This window comes from Struthio camelus, chromosome Z, assembly GCF_040807025.1.
Source record: "Struthio camelus isolate bStrCam1 chromosome Z, bStrCam1.hap1, whole genome shotgun sequence".
In the NCBI taxonomy this organism is placed as follows: domain Eukaryota; kingdom Metazoa; phylum Chordata; class Aves; order Struthioniformes; family Struthionidae; genus Struthio; species Struthio camelus.
Window position 1 is genome coordinate 9,741,688 of NC_090982.1, and position 15,339 is coordinate 9,757,026.

General features: G+C 40.8%; 1 protein-coding gene across 1 annotated transcript in view; it reads left to right on the forward strand.

Annotated features, from left to right (window-relative positions):
- PGM5 (phosphoglucomutase 5) overlaps positions 1 to 15,339 on the forward strand; it is a 74,986-nt gene that overhangs the window by 48,021 nt on the left and 11,626 nt on the right. Inside the window, exons 8-10 of the mRNA XM_068928257.1 lie at positions 6,972 to 7,107; positions 8,045 to 8,228; positions 12,397 to 12,531. Coding sequence (XP_068784358.1) covers positions 6,972 to 7,107; positions 8,045 to 8,228; positions 12,397 to 12,531 — 455 coding nt within the window. The remainder of the gene's footprint in view (positions 1 to 6,971; positions 7,108 to 8,044; positions 8,229 to 12,396; positions 12,532 to 15,339) is intronic.

Sequence of the window (15,339 nt, forward strand, 5' to 3'; positions counted from 1 at the left end):
TGGCTAGTGGAGGCCTGACTTTAAAGCAGATTTGTCAGGAAAAGTTTATGGTGCCACATCAAATTTATCTGACCTTGAAATGGCTTGACCTGACATCCATGTTGGGGTCTTCCAAAGCAGAGTGTCTCCAGGCACTGGTGGACTTTACACCTGCAGATCACTTATACAGAAATGGCAAGAAGTGGTTTCAGGGCTGTGCTGACCTACTGAAACACCGAGGGCATCACTGCTCTGTGCTGGCCTAACTTCCTCGGTGCCTGAAGTAGCCCATAGTTGTTGAACAGAGGGACACGTGTCTCATGGAGGTTAAGGAAGGGCCTCTTGGAGGCTTGCCTGTTCTACTAGGAGAGCAAGGTGTCCTAGTAACCTCTCTATCTACCTTCCTTCCTGAAGGCTTTTTTGCCTTCACTTGTATTCTTTTGTGGATCCCTAGACCAATTGTATTTTGTGCTATAGCCTCTCTTCCCATTTTTCAGCTCCCCTCTCCTGACTTCACACCAGTCTTTGCATTCCTAGCATTCTCTCTGATCCTGTCTTAATCTGGTTCTCCTCCTCTCCTCTCCTTAATCCTTTAGATTCCTGATAAATCCTGTCTCTTGTGACTTATAAGGGTGCCATCTGATTTGCTTGAACGACATGTTGTTAGCTGTCCGTGCTGGTCTAGTCTGGTCAGATGAGCTCTGTTGCACTTGTGGCACTTCATCAACAGCACAGAAGGTCCCCTGACATTGCATTTTTGCTAATGTCATATAAAGACTAGTATGAACCCTCAAGATTCAAACCCATGGGCATCCAGACAACTTGAGCGCTGGGTTTTAAATTTCTCGGTGTGTGTAGTTTCTGCATAAATGAAAACCGATGGTATATAGGGCAATTATGCAACAACTCTGATGCATAAAGTTTGTTTTTCTCCCTACCTTAGTTTCCTTATTGTCTGTCAATTGAATGGAGCAGTCTGAAAGTATCTCATACGCCAGGAGGTATATTTGTAAAACACAGGCTGGTTTGCTGATGACCAATACTTTAGCAATGCAGACTGGTTTTAGTAATAAATATTTATCTTTTTGCAGATCATTTGATAATGTCCTAAACTGCCTGATCCTCACCAGTTTCTTCTAGTATTGGGCATTTGAATCAGCGTTACAGCTTTCCCCTCAACTGTCTCTCTTCAGGGAAGTGAAACTTGGCACTACTTTGGCTTTCAGAGTGGAGTATTTAAAGAAATATGCCATATAGCTGGTTAGAGCAAGGAATTTACTGTTCTGTGCAAGAGAAAGGGGTTTTTGAGATCCACATTCTATTGTCAGACTAACCTGACAACACTGGGGAGTGATTGGTTGTATATCCAGGTAATCCAGCCCAGCTGCAATTTCCAAATAATAGAGAGCCCTGGCTTAATAACATAAGGGATTTTGCTCCGGCCAGTAAATAAAAGCAAATTTTCTGCTATAAAAGGACAAAAGATTTTGAAAACATCCCATAGGGCTGTGTTTCCCAGACTTGTTTTCTGGCAGCTAATCTTGGAGCTGAACCAATGCTTTAAAAACTTCTTCCATTTTTGTAGCAGTGTGGGGAGCTTGTCAGATGAGGTTAGTAGCTTTCTGGTGCTATGAGTAATGCCCAGGACACAGTTCAGAGAAGGGCGTCAGCAGCAGCAATTAGTATCTAAATTTCTTCAGCAAACTATTAATCAGAATTAGAAGAGCTGTGTGGTTGGTTTGTCTTCTTTCAGTGTAAGCCTCTTTAGTAATTGCTGCGTTTTTCATAAATTTACGCGCTTCATCTCCACACTTCCAGATATCAGTAACACTAGTGGCCTTCTCCTGCAAGATTATGTGAAAGAAGAACTAGTGGAGAGCATAAAGATGTTCTACTGCTGAGAGTAATGAAAGCCTTAAAGAGCTCTAGGTATCTCCGTTAGAGTAACACAAAACTGAAATAATACCGTGACTTTATGATATGCCCCCAAATCTCCATTAGCCAAAAATATCATGAAGATTCAGATCTCTGGAAGATAGATTTGTAAGCTGCAAAGTGAGTGCAAACAAAAAAGTACAAGTCTGTTTACTTGTTTAAATCTGATTTTTGCTTTTAAAACTCACATTAACAGAATGTAGCGTACTAAATGGAGTTGACTGATTTAGGGGAAAACAGTTACGTTTTCAACATGCGTAGGACCCTCTGGGCTCACTGTCTGTTTCCGGCTTGGAAATCTCAGATATAGAGGTATATAACACTTAGGAGAATGCCTATATGCCCAACAGCTTTACAGTATCAGAAAAATATTTTTGCATGAGCTTGCTTTGTTTCTCAGACCACTGATTCTCAAGACTTCACTTTAAGCCTGTTTAAATTGAGTACTCATTTATGAATGGGAATATGCTATGTCAGTTTTTCCCAGATTGTTTACTGAGTGTGGCCATAGCAATTGACTGCTGAAGTGGCAAAAAATAACTTTTGCTACAGTTGTATCAAGCAATGTGTGACAGATTAACTTACAAACAAGCTTTCAAAGTAGTTGTCATTATTACAATTACCCTTATCAAAGGTAAATTAGATACAGTGGCATAATCAGAAACAAATTTGTTGACTCCACTCTGCTGTTCCCCCTTTCTGCCTCAGCTCCTTAAACAGAGACCAGAATTCACTAATTTTTTGGATGTCTGAAAAAAAAATACCACTGACAATTAATCCTAGGACTGCTGAGAGCCCTCAGCAAGGTACAGCCAATGTTAGTTAGGAGTACAGAGCTGCAAGGCACCTTTTATTTGACCACTGTGCAGGAACCGGTTTTGCCTCTGTTGATCCATGACTATAGATACTGAATATATAAACCAAAATAAATATATTGTTAGCTGAACTGAGATATTAGAGCCAGCTGCATCCCGACTATTTCAGACATATGAGGCGGGGAGTAGGAAAAAATGAGAAAGACAGAAAGAGTGAAAGTGAGCAAAGACACCAACAGGCAAAGATACAGTAGGTAAAAAACAGTTTTGGTAAAGGGTTTCAGTTTGCTAAAGGAAATAAAGGCAATAAGAATAACACACATACAAATAGTAATGCAGTTGATGGATGTGCTGGTGAAACAAAAGGGAGGGAATAAACAAGCTCTGAGAAATCCCAGTTGTCAATTTCCCTCCTACTAAGAACTAACTAGGACACTTCTTGTGCACACAGGTTTATTGTTATTATATTCCTGAAAGGCTAGCATTTTTCATCAGTGATTGTTGATACTGGACCTGTTGGATTGCTTCCCGATTTTTCCATCCAGGCTTTTGCCTCTGGATTGCTTTCTTCCAATGTTTTCTTTTTCCACAGAAGCAACAATCAGTTTGTTGTCCTGAAGGACGTACAAGGACATAGCACATGCCAAAGCTGCTAAATGGATCAGAAGAACAGTACATGTATACACTCATCCCTCTTCATGGAGATTTATGAGCTCAAGTCATGCCAGCACAGGGCTCAGAGCACAACTGAGGCCATTCCAAAAATTCTTCTGCCCATGTTTCACTGGACCGTTTAGGTTCAATAAAACATATTTGAAGTGTTTGCTAAATCAAAATGCATCTCTTCTTCCGTGTTTAGCTCAGACCTTTGCACAGCTAACATGATGTATAGACCATTTTGCTGAATGAATGCTGTGCCTTTCACTGTATGATTTGATGGCTTGCAGTGTGCAGTGTTACCCAAAAGAAGAATAAATCACTACTTATATTGGAAAAGGCCTTTGAGGTGTTTAGCTCTACACCGTGTCTCCACTTGCTGCTGATACCTGTTGAGATACTTAAGCAATTTAAGTTGCTGGTAATACCAGCAAACAGAGATGGTTACAAGATTTAGGTGAAATTGAATTTTTTGGTTCTAGCAATGAGTATCTAGGGAGGCTAAGAGGACAGGGAGGAGCCATGGTGGGACGAGCTTGCTGTGGCCACGGCGCTGCGGGCACCCCTAGCCCAGCGCCGTCCCCAGGGCCTCTCCACCGCCCAGCCCCAGGCCCCCATCTCAGCCCAGCCCTGGGCTGTCAGCCGCTGGCCCGTGACGCCACAGCGGCGCTGTCTTCAGCCCCACCACGACCCTGCCCCTTCCTGGATGTGGGCCCTCAGATCGCCCCCCGACCCCGACCCATGAGCACCTGCCCTGCTCAGCCCCAGCCTGTCCCTGTCCTTGCAGTGATGCCCAATGCCAAGGCTGGGGCTGCTCTGGCTGCTCCTGGTGCCCTACTCCCTTGGGACGTCAGGACAGGCCCTGGTGCTACCAGGACCCCCACCAATACTGGTCCCAGCAGTGCCTGGGCAGTTTTTCCTGCAGCTATACACTAGATCCCTTTTAGTGGCAGTGGTGGAAACCTGCCTAGTTTTCTTGGTTCTAGCACAGGCAAAGTTATCTAGGGAACAGACTCACTTGGCTATGATAGAATGACCATGACTGTGCTATCTGCTCTGTAAATGAGCAAAGCTAACTATGGTATCTGCAGGCCTCGTTCTTGCTATTTCTGTGGAAGGCATCCTTCAGCTGATCTAGCCCTATTATCATAAAGGGGGAGTAGAAAAGGTGAGGAGCTGATTATCTGAAGGGCTCACTTCCTGTGAAGTGGCATTTTTCCTTTCTTATCTGAAGTTATTGCAAAGCCCTGAGAGCTCATAAATAACCCTGCCCTTTTATTCTGATTAGTCAACACTCTATGCTGTGATAGCACCCGGAGACTCTGAACGGGGAATGCAGAGACCTGCTGCTGCTACGACAGCAGCTCCTAGAGGCCCAGCCTTTGCGGTAGGCATTGCACGAGAGGACTGCCCTTGTGCCAAAGAGCTCTCAGATTACAGATCAAGGCAGAAAAAAAGTGCAGAACGAAAGTGTTCTTACCGTCTGACAGCTACTTTGCAAACCTGAAGGAAAGTTATAGTGTGTTTCAGTTCTTAAATCCTTTTACGCTATTTCCTGTCCTAGTGTTCTGTATTAACAAACTCGTAGACACCAGCATAGTCTTCATGTAAGTCTTTTTTGGCTGCGCCTTCTATAAAAATTTATTTTTCCTCTTTACAACTCTTCAGTAATCTTACCTATATAACTCTGATATTGTGCTAAAATAGCTATTTGCCTTTAGTTAACTCTGCAGTAAACTTTCTCAATGTTAAGATTCAGGGCATTTTGCATTCACATGCCCCAAGCTGAATGGATTGCAAGAAGCATGAGTTGCAAGCAGAGCTGTGACAAGCCTAGAACGATGGACTCTTACTAACTGGATGTGAGAAACTCTTTTTTCTCTCCCAAGAGTAGAGACTGCAAGTCAAAGGCATCAGTAGGGACTGGAGGGGGGAGTGAACCCTAGGAATTACAATGGCTCTCTGCAGGTCTTACTGTTTTCCTTATACATCTTTAATTTTCTGGTGACAGTTTTTCACAGGATTAGTTGCTTCAGAAAATCAATTTATATTACGGTAACCTTGTTCTCTGCTAGTAGCAAAACAAACATTTTGACAGATGACCATATAGAATTTGCAGGCTATCATGCAAAGCAGTAGAACTGCAAAGCAGTCTTGCTGCCACAGGATTTTTGTGTTTGATGGAAGAGGATATTTTGCACAACCATTCTGAATCCTGGAGGATTTTGCTAAGTGTCTTTTAGCAGCACACGTTGTCCAAGCAACTGCAATTCACTCCAGAAGAAAAACTTGTAAATTTTTGCACTTGCTTTGTAGCCACGTTTCCATAATGTGGGACTAGACAGAAAAATATAGCATTGCAGTTAGACTTCAACCAAATCTGGCATTGTGCCAGGGTAATGACCACAGATTTGACTTGTCTGATCAAGTTTCTTGAGTCTATTAGAATAAGTAGCCATCTTCAATATCTCCTGACAGTCAGGTATCTTAGGTCTTACTGTATGTTAATTCTCAGAGATGCATGCTTCCTTATGATTATGGGGTAATGTGATTTGGATATAGATTTCCACAAAAGCTCGTTCTGAATTATCCCCAGAAAGAGGACACTTAATAAGGCGGCCAAGAATCTTGCCATGAAATAGTCCTTTAGTAGAAAACATTGTTTTTATTGAAACTTTTTGCTGATTTATATACTCCAATTTTAACAGGCAGAGCTTCTTAGCTTCATAGAAGCTGGTCAAGATATGTTACATGTCTATTGCAGAGCAGCCCGTTACTCCATGTTGACATTCTAGCTTTGGACATTGGAATTGCAGGTTCAAGTCTGTGCTCCTTTGAATTCACGTTAGGCTTGAACTTGTGCCTCCCATATGCAAGAGTATATGCTAAGAGAGCTATGAGTACTCCAGAATTGTTCTCAGTCTCTACTGCTGGATCATTTTCTCCTTCTATAGATATAAACCTGGGAAAAGATTTAGATCTGAGCATTCAAAAATCTTTACCACTGAGAAAGGAGGAAAAGTATTGTTTTCTGGGTTTTTTCTTTTTTTCTTTTTTTTTAGAAACGTTTTTCAGGCTCTTGATTTTTGTCCTGAAGGGAGGTCATGAACATTCTGGAAATCTTCATTTTTAATAGAATGGGAAAATTGTTTCTCAGCTTGACAGATGAACATCTGTGGAGATAAGGAGATGTTGTTGAACTTGTCCCACATCAATCAGAATATTCTGGTTCATGACCAAGAGCCCAGTTCTGGGAAAGACTACCAGATGTGTGAAATACCCTGTGTGTCAGTGAGCAGGAAACGGGGTTAAGAAGGTTTTCCCACTTCTACCACTTATGTCCAAGTAATTGTGCATCTTCTTCTTTAGGCTTAGTAATACAGACCTTTTCATATATAGGTACAACATCTCTTAAGTATAGGTTCTAGTTATCGGTCTAGAAGACACAAGAGCAGTGGAAGTTAATACTTTTCTGATTACTGTGTCTGACATACATAGTTAAAACGAGCAGTTTGCCCAGCCTTCCCACCTGCTTTTCTTGATTGCAGCAATATCAAATAATGTGCTTTTCTTATGTCTCTTTAGGGTCTGACCACCTTCGAGAGAAAGACGGATTATGGGCTGTGCTAGTTTGGCTTTCAATCCTAGCAGCTCGAAAGCAGAGCGTGGAGGAGATTGTCAGGGATCACTGGACAAAATTTGGCCGGCACTACTACTGCAGGTGAGAAGAATAAGGAAATGACACAGGAGGTTATGCAGTGAGTAGGACAATTCTTCTGCAACCGTGGCTTGATTAGCTGTACTCAGCTGCACTTAAGCGTGCGTTGGGTGTGTCCACAGCATGAAAGTCTGCCACGGATTGCCATTGTTCTGCAGGCAGTTACTAAATGAAGGAGCAGTGTGTTTATTTCCCTTCCAGTAGATGGCTAACTGATTTTGCTGACATCAAATGGCAGAAACATTGAATTATTTACATGTGGAGTCCATAGGAATAGTTGTTAACATAGTGTTGGAACAAAAATCAACATCTCAGCAAGATTTACTCAAGCATATGTTTCTGTGCTTTCATATGGCAATATGAACAATTTTAGTGATAACTGGATGCCTACTTTTAACTTAGGAAAAGCCCTTCAGAGATCTAGAAATTTTTGCCAGGGTCTCAAAAGGGACTGTTCTCACAGGAATTTACATGACACAGATCTTATCTTGGCTTCTGCCTGTCTCTCTCTCTAGACTTCATCCACAATGTCTTTTGCATACAGCTGTTTCTCAGCATTTTTAGCTAGGTTTTCTCTTTTTCCCCTGGCAATTGAGAACCGTATTGACTGTGTCCTTCAGCTCAAAAAGCTACCTGCGTGTAGGTGATGTTTTCTGTGCTACTTTGGAGAGCATGACTTTTCTAAATGGGTTCTGCTGACTCAGAATCACGTGGCTAGTAGAGAACAGTAGTGCCCGCACATAACTGGCAGGTTGCACAGGACTTAGCTCATGTGCTAGTTTAATTTGCAGTGGATATTTCAGTAGCTACCTCTGGTTTTTGAAGTAAGCAGTAAATTGCTAACTGTGAATGCATTGAGTTTTACAAAAACAGATACATTTTTTCAGCAGTAGAGGACTTATTTTTTGTTTCTACTTTTTTTTTTTTTAATATATGCAAGGTTTGATTATGAAGGCTTGGAACCCAGAACTGCATATTTCATAATGAGAGACCTGGAAACTTTGATCACTGACAAGTCATTCAGCAATCAGCAGTTTGCTGTGGGTAGCAATATCTACAGCGTGGAAAGAACAGACAGCTTTGAGTATGTGGATCCTGTGGATGGCACTGTGACCAAAAGACAGGTAGGGATGTGGTGATGGTGTAACAAAGTTTTACAGCTTTCAACGCGTGTCTTACAATGTCATTTCTAACACCGAGCTAACAAGCCTCACCTTTTATTTATAGAATGGTGTTTCCTTTGCTGTAGCAGGTACCACATTTCCTACTCACTATTAGCTCATACTGGGTAAGATATCCACCTCTGGTTTAGCTTGCGTTTCCTGTGCGTAGCTAGAGGCAGTCATGTCACAGGGAACATAAGAAGGGATGGAGCCTGTGTGGACAATAGCAATACAGACTCAAGCACAGGGAGTCCCCCCTTTCCCAAATGGTGCCATGTGTCACGTAGAAAAAACAGTCTTTGCTTTTGCTGTTTTCTATAAAGCAACCACCTGCCACATATTATAAAAAAGACTATTGTTTCTTGACCTGTTCCTGCTGGGCTGACCGTAGGCACGAATCTCAGTTCATGCCTCTATGTCTAACACACTGCTGCTATACTAAATTTTTTTATTGGTGATTCTCCCCGGTGTTGTACTTTAATAATGTTTTGCAAGTCCTAAGCCATTTTGCTGCAAGTTTGCTGCTTAATTTTGTTCATGCTGATTTACCATGTTAATTTATTATTGTTTCTTTAATTATAAAGTTGTAAACAAAAAATCCCAACAAACCACTGAAAAACAAACTACCCTAGTACAATATGTGACAGTTTTATTTTTATGGAGGGTGCTTCATAAATACTAAAAAGTCAGTGGACTCTTTAACTGGATTTTAATGTAAGAAGGATGAATCCCTGTAAGACTGTCACTGTCACATGAGCTTCAAAGCTGGCGGGTTAACCATGGGACATAAGTTTTGTTTCAGAGTTTCCACACAGCTCATTAATATCCATTAGCAGGCCTAATTTGACTAAAATAAATATCTACAGATGTTGAGTGTGGGAGCTGCACTAAATCCTTTCATCTGCTTCCTCCCAGAAAAAAGAATTATCAGTTCCCATAAGATAATGTTATTCTTGTCAGTGACAATAGTGTATCCCATCATATTATAACTGAAAGCTATTCTTTCCCATGGGCTTTTCAGCACGTTACCCCTCTTTCTTTTCCTCTTCTGTCAGTTTATAAATTCTGCATATACAATTTTATCTGGTGCAGGTTCATGTATCTAATACCTTATTAATAATAAAATTGCTAGTGTGGCATATTATACTCACTGGGCTTATGTCAGGTGAAAAAATGCAATCATGTCAAACATAAGCAGTCTGCTTGCAGTTTCACAAGCTTGCCTCAATCATGTTGACCACAAAAGCTCAAAAATGTCAAAAAAGAACCCTATATATGTTAGAATGGGTATTCTATAAGAAATGGGGGGAAAAACACTTTTTTTTTTACAGAGAATGCAGTGCCATAGCTGATTCTCCAGATAGTGTTTTTTCATATTTATTTGGTAACAATGTTTTTGGTTATTCTTTTGGTTTTGAGAAATGTTTTTAACTCATGGCTTTTAGCGGTAAGTTCCAGAAAATGGTGGGAGAATATAAACATTTAAGAACTTTCATGAGTTTCTGTGGTCTTCCTGAGTGAAAAGCTTTGCTAAATCTGAAGTCAGTGTGATTGTTTCCAAAGGAGAGTCAGAAGGCAGATTTTTGCTGTTGGACTCTGTGAATAATGGGTGCCAAATCTCCAGGTGCAAACATCATGACTCTAAAGTTGACTTTGATAGTCTGACTCTAAAGGCCATTGTATACAATTTTTCTCTGGCATTTAGGGTTACTGATTTTGAGGAGCACGTCTACTGTATCTCTGTAACGCCCCTTTCTGGAGTATTCTCAGCTGCATGGCAGGAGTCTTGGTCTTATAGACAAGTATCAGCTCTCGTCACCCCTTTGTAGAAATTAATATTGTCAAGCAGTTGTCTCTGAGAAATGCAAAACGAAGAAAATGAAGAGCTGACAAATGGTACAGAGAACTGACTGAACACTGGTCATGTGTGTGTGTGTGTTGCGTAAGAATCCCAAGTACCATAAACCGTAGCATCTAACGGTCTAGAGATGCTGTAGTCTGGTGGAGCATTTTGGCATAATGCAATGAGGGGAAGTGTTTATAAACACTTTTGCTTCTGAAGATCATGACTTAACAAGTGATGAGAGTTCAGCATCCGGTGTGCTAAGCCAACTAACTGTTTGTCACTGCTATTATTGACAGATAAGATGGAGTATAGAGAAGAGTATTCAAACAGTCTTGCTAGTCATGTCATTGTGGGGGTTGCCAGAGCTAGCAGGAACATGCGAAATGACTCTTTAAGCATTCGAAGGAAAGATATGCACATGCTTTGATGTTTATGGTCCCTTGCATTCATTTTGTGCAAATATGTTAGACTCCTTTCCTTCCCTCTTAAAGCTGGTTGACATTAATGTTGCTTACTTTGAGCTATTGATCCTAGATCTGACAACCATTCAAAGCAAACTATGCCTAAAATTGCAAAAATCCTTGATTTATTTTCTTTTTCCTCACTGTCATAAAGTTAAGAGTAATTGGCCATCACAAAGAGACACCCCATTGCTCAGAGTATCAGATAATGACATACTGACTATATACTTCTAAAAATCTGGGAGGAAATCTCAATTCCTTTGAGGTCAACAGCAAAACTCCCACCGACATCGTTTGAGCCAAGATTTTATCTCGGAACTCAAAAAGTTGGCTTAGTGGCAAGTATCTGAAAGAGAAGAGAAAGTTCACAAACTATAAGAAAAACATGCTCTAAATCTCAGATTTCCCAATGTAAACTATTTCTGCTTGTCACATATGCTGTACATATGGAGAATACTAGGTGAATTAATGTTGCACTGAAATTGCCCTGATAGAATGTTGAAATTATATCATTGGAATAATGTTAAAATCAACGTATATTGCTATACTAGCAGCTAAAAAATGTTCATGGAATCACCAAAATTAAAGATGGACAGTATCTCTTAGGTTCTCTAATCCAGTCTTCTACCCATGTGGGATATTTTTCTGTTGCGTATTTTCTAGTGTTAAGGGGCAATATCAACCAAGCAATTCTTTATATGGTACTAAAAATGTTTTAGCACATACCTGAGCAAACAAAGGTTTCCACTCATATTTTAGCATGTTGGAGCACTCTCTTGCTAACACCAGTGTCTTCCTAGGCACTTGCTGATAGAAAAGGAAGACTAAAATGCTTCTCTCTTTAATCCTCTTTCATTGTTTTTAGATAGCTTACTGTCCCTCAGACAGAAGAAGCAAGGGTCTCTGTTCATGCACTATGCAGCAGCAGGACACTTAATGGGAAATTAAGTTTAGTGCTATGGCAGAGGTGGCACTTAGCCTAATCGTAACATTTACAGAAAGGGAGCTAGATGATATGCAAGTGTGGAACTGGAAGAATATTAAAGCCCTGCAGCTATTTAACTGTAGAATTTAGTTCTTTGTCTTCAGTAAGAGCAAGTTCATCTGTCTGACCTTGCTTGCTTTACAGCCCTCATGTACCGACAGCCTATTGACTCTGGATCCACACATGTGTATAGAGTGGAAAAGGAGAAAGAGGAAAGAAAAAGGAGATTAAGATGAGAGCAAAGGAGCACACTCATGATGAATTAAAAATAAATCCTTTTTATTCTACAAACAGCTCAATGTGCATTAATTACTATAAATTAACACTATAAGTTTCCTGAGTTGTACTACAGACTTTTGTTTAAATCTTTGTAACTAGCTCTTGAAGCGTGGTCCAGGAGAAGCAAGAACTGGTGCTGTCTCTTGTGTTCACTAAGGACAACTGTTCTGTGATCCTGGGATCCTGTAACTATTTCTCAGACCACTGATACTCATTGATCTTACAGCTATTTCTCAGGCCATTGATTTTGTGCTGTGCCACTGAGATTTCAATGAAATTTCTTAGAAATAGAACAAGAACAAAGCAGCTAGAGCAAAAAAAGCCATCAGTAAGAAAGTTCTTGTTATGAGCAGTGGTCAGGAAAACATGAGACTGTCTCTAGTCTTCAGAAGGGAAATAAGGGTAATGAGTTGCACAAAGTCACCAGGGAAGAAGAATTGAATCCAAATCATTATTCTTTTCACTTTTTGTTTTATTTTTATTTTAGAGCAGTGAACTGCAATTTGTAAAGGTGCTGCTACCTCATATATATGCTGCTCCCTTTTTTTTTCCCCGTAGGGGCTGCGAATTGTTTTTTCAGATGCTTCCAGGCTCATCTTCAGAATGAGTGCTTCTAGCCATGTGCGAGCTACTCTCCGGATCTACGCAGAGAGTTATGAAAAGGATCCTAGCCAGCATGACAAGGAACCACAGGTAATGCAATAACGTTGTAGCAAGACCTACAAAATGAGGCCCTTGGTACTTGTTGTGAGGTCAGGGCTTTACAGCAGAGGCCCACAGATTTCTTACTGAGTGCTAAAGGCAGACTGTAGTGAACATTTTGCCCAGACTGCTGCAAGTGCACAGGAAACATCAGTAGGCCTGAGTTTGATTTGGGAAAGCTTCTTCTTGATCCTGTATAGAGACGATGAGAGACTGGAGTGCTTACAGTAGTTATAACGATGCAGTTTCAAACTCTAGAAGGACATTTTGGAAAACTGCATTTAGGATCTTCAAACCAGTGCGGACCATCCAAGCAGAGGGCCAAGGGGTAAAGAGAAAAGCAGTGCTATGCGTGTATTCATGCTTTAAATCAGGCAGCTGTGGAAAATGCCACACACACAGAAAGCCCATTTTTTGTTTAAAAAACAAAAATGTCATTGATTACAGTGGAATGCCAGAACGCCTGCGACATCTCCAACACCAAGTATTGCCTGAACTTTGAATGATGTATTGGCTTTACTCAAGTCTTTTAATGTTATCTTTTCCTAGATGTAGAATTTCTTAAATTCCCAATCACGGGAGTCCTAAGCAAGATTAGGACCTTAGAGATATACGGCCACTTGGGCTGACTGTGAGCAAAAGTACGCTGTTATTCATTGCCTGCAGGAACAGTCGTAGGAATCCTTTTCAATCTGAAATGTTTTACAGATCTAGTTTAGAGCATGATCACACAAATAGTTGCGTTACCACAACTGAGGGGCTGGTAACATCTGGAGATGTACTGGATAAAGAACAAGCCTGTGGAGTTGGGAGGATGCAAATAGAACTACTTAAACACAATTTGTTAGTTCATAAAACACAGGGCTGCAGATGTAACTTCCAGCTCAGGAAGTCCGTAGCAACTGATTGCCGGATGCTTGCAGAGCGTGCTAGGGTAGTGTTGGACACTTGCACTCTTCTTGTACTCTTTCCCTAAGCATCCACTGTGCCACTATGTCCTGCTGAGACAGGATATTGGACTAGCTTGACCCATGGTATCCCACTGGGAACAGCAGTGACGCTTCAGGCACCTTGAGTGCAGTTCCAGGGTTCGTGTAGAGGACAGCGCGTCTGTGTTCTGCTACTCAGCTTTTTGTGTGCTTTTCTTCTTTTCACTCTATTCAGAACCATTCAGTGCATCATGCTGAGGCGTGTAGGCCAGACATGCATTGCTTCATGTTTGCTGTCCACTGCTCCTCTGTGGTGAAGTTCATCTTCCAGACTCAGGAGCACTAATCCAGCCATTGACGGGATGTCTGCCTCGTTCCCAGTGTTCCCTTCTGCTTCTGTCCCCTCCATTACGACCCCTGCCGTAATCTTCATTCAGTGCATCAGTGTGGTGACTAGTGTAGACTCAGTTCTGCCCTAGCTGCATCTGTGTGACTCCCAGACGCTCGTGACATTAGGATGTTGTCTTTGCAGAAGAGGCTGAAGGTTTGTTTTATGATTTCCTCCAGAGGTGCTATCAGAGCAAACTCATGACTTTCTGCAAAACTGCTGGAGGAGACATCCACCCCCCTCTGCTTGTAACTGCTGGAATGAGGAAGAAGAAACTTCTTCACACCTCATATCAGTAGAGTGTTTTCTGCATATTATTCATTTGAAGTGACAGCGATTACATACTTTCCTCTTTAATCAGAAGAAACACTCAGCCCTTTCACCCTTGATAACTGTGTTTATGAGCAATTTTAATAAGCATATGAACGTAGACTTTTTAAGGTAGAACCAGCAGTTTTAGTATATGTGTGTGGAATATCTAACGCAATGGGATGTCAAGGGCTTAGATGCCTCAGTGATAAGTGCTGGAGAATATGAATTTTAGTCTTTTAAGAGAAGCCATGCCAGTTTTAATTTTTTGCTCATTTTTTGCATGTGCTGCAATCTGAGTAATAGATCAATACTAGAAAAACATAATGAATTTTCAAGTAGGTTGTCTAGAGGTCACTTAGTCAAGGCGTCCCAGGGATTCCTAACAATGAGAATACAGTCAGGAGATATGACTGCCAGAGTCTAAATAACATAGGGATTCCCTGTAAGGGAAACATTTGCAGCAACCTGAGAATTATCCCATAATCATAACCAGACTCTTTCATAAAAAGAGTGAGGTGGAGAGCAAGTTTCAGTACGTTAGTACCAGTAGACACCTTAAACAATTCATAATATAAATTGTATTTTCACTCCTTGGATTTTTTCCACTCAGATTTTTTCCACTAAAAATGCTATCACACGGTGTGGTACACAAAAGAAGATTCAGGACGTTTCATAAAAGAAAAACAGGATAAGCATTTGGCTTATAGTAAAATAAACAAAAAAATCTGTATTTTGAAGTCCTACGCAGCTGTGTGATCGTGAATGGAATGCAAATGCGAAATCTCTGAAACATAAACACTGTGAAATGCATTGGAGCCATAGGTAAATGTCTGACAGTAGTTTTTCATAAGAGTCTCACGGTAAACTTAACCAGTTTCTTTTTATGTCATTAAACAATTGTTGGCTAATCATGTAAAAGCGCTTCCATTTCTCCAGAAGTTTTGCAAACTCGATTCCTGCAAATATGGTGTATTCTTTTTATTTGTTATTTCTTAAATTAACTGTTTGCATCCTCAATAACTCCTTGGATGGAATACACACAATGTGAAATCTCTAGCAGGAGAAAAAGAATCCTTTTAAGCAATTTTGATGTGTTTCTATGCAACCAGGTTATCTCATGATTTAGATGGCTGTTGCTAACAGGATAATAAATGTATTTTGACCAAGGAA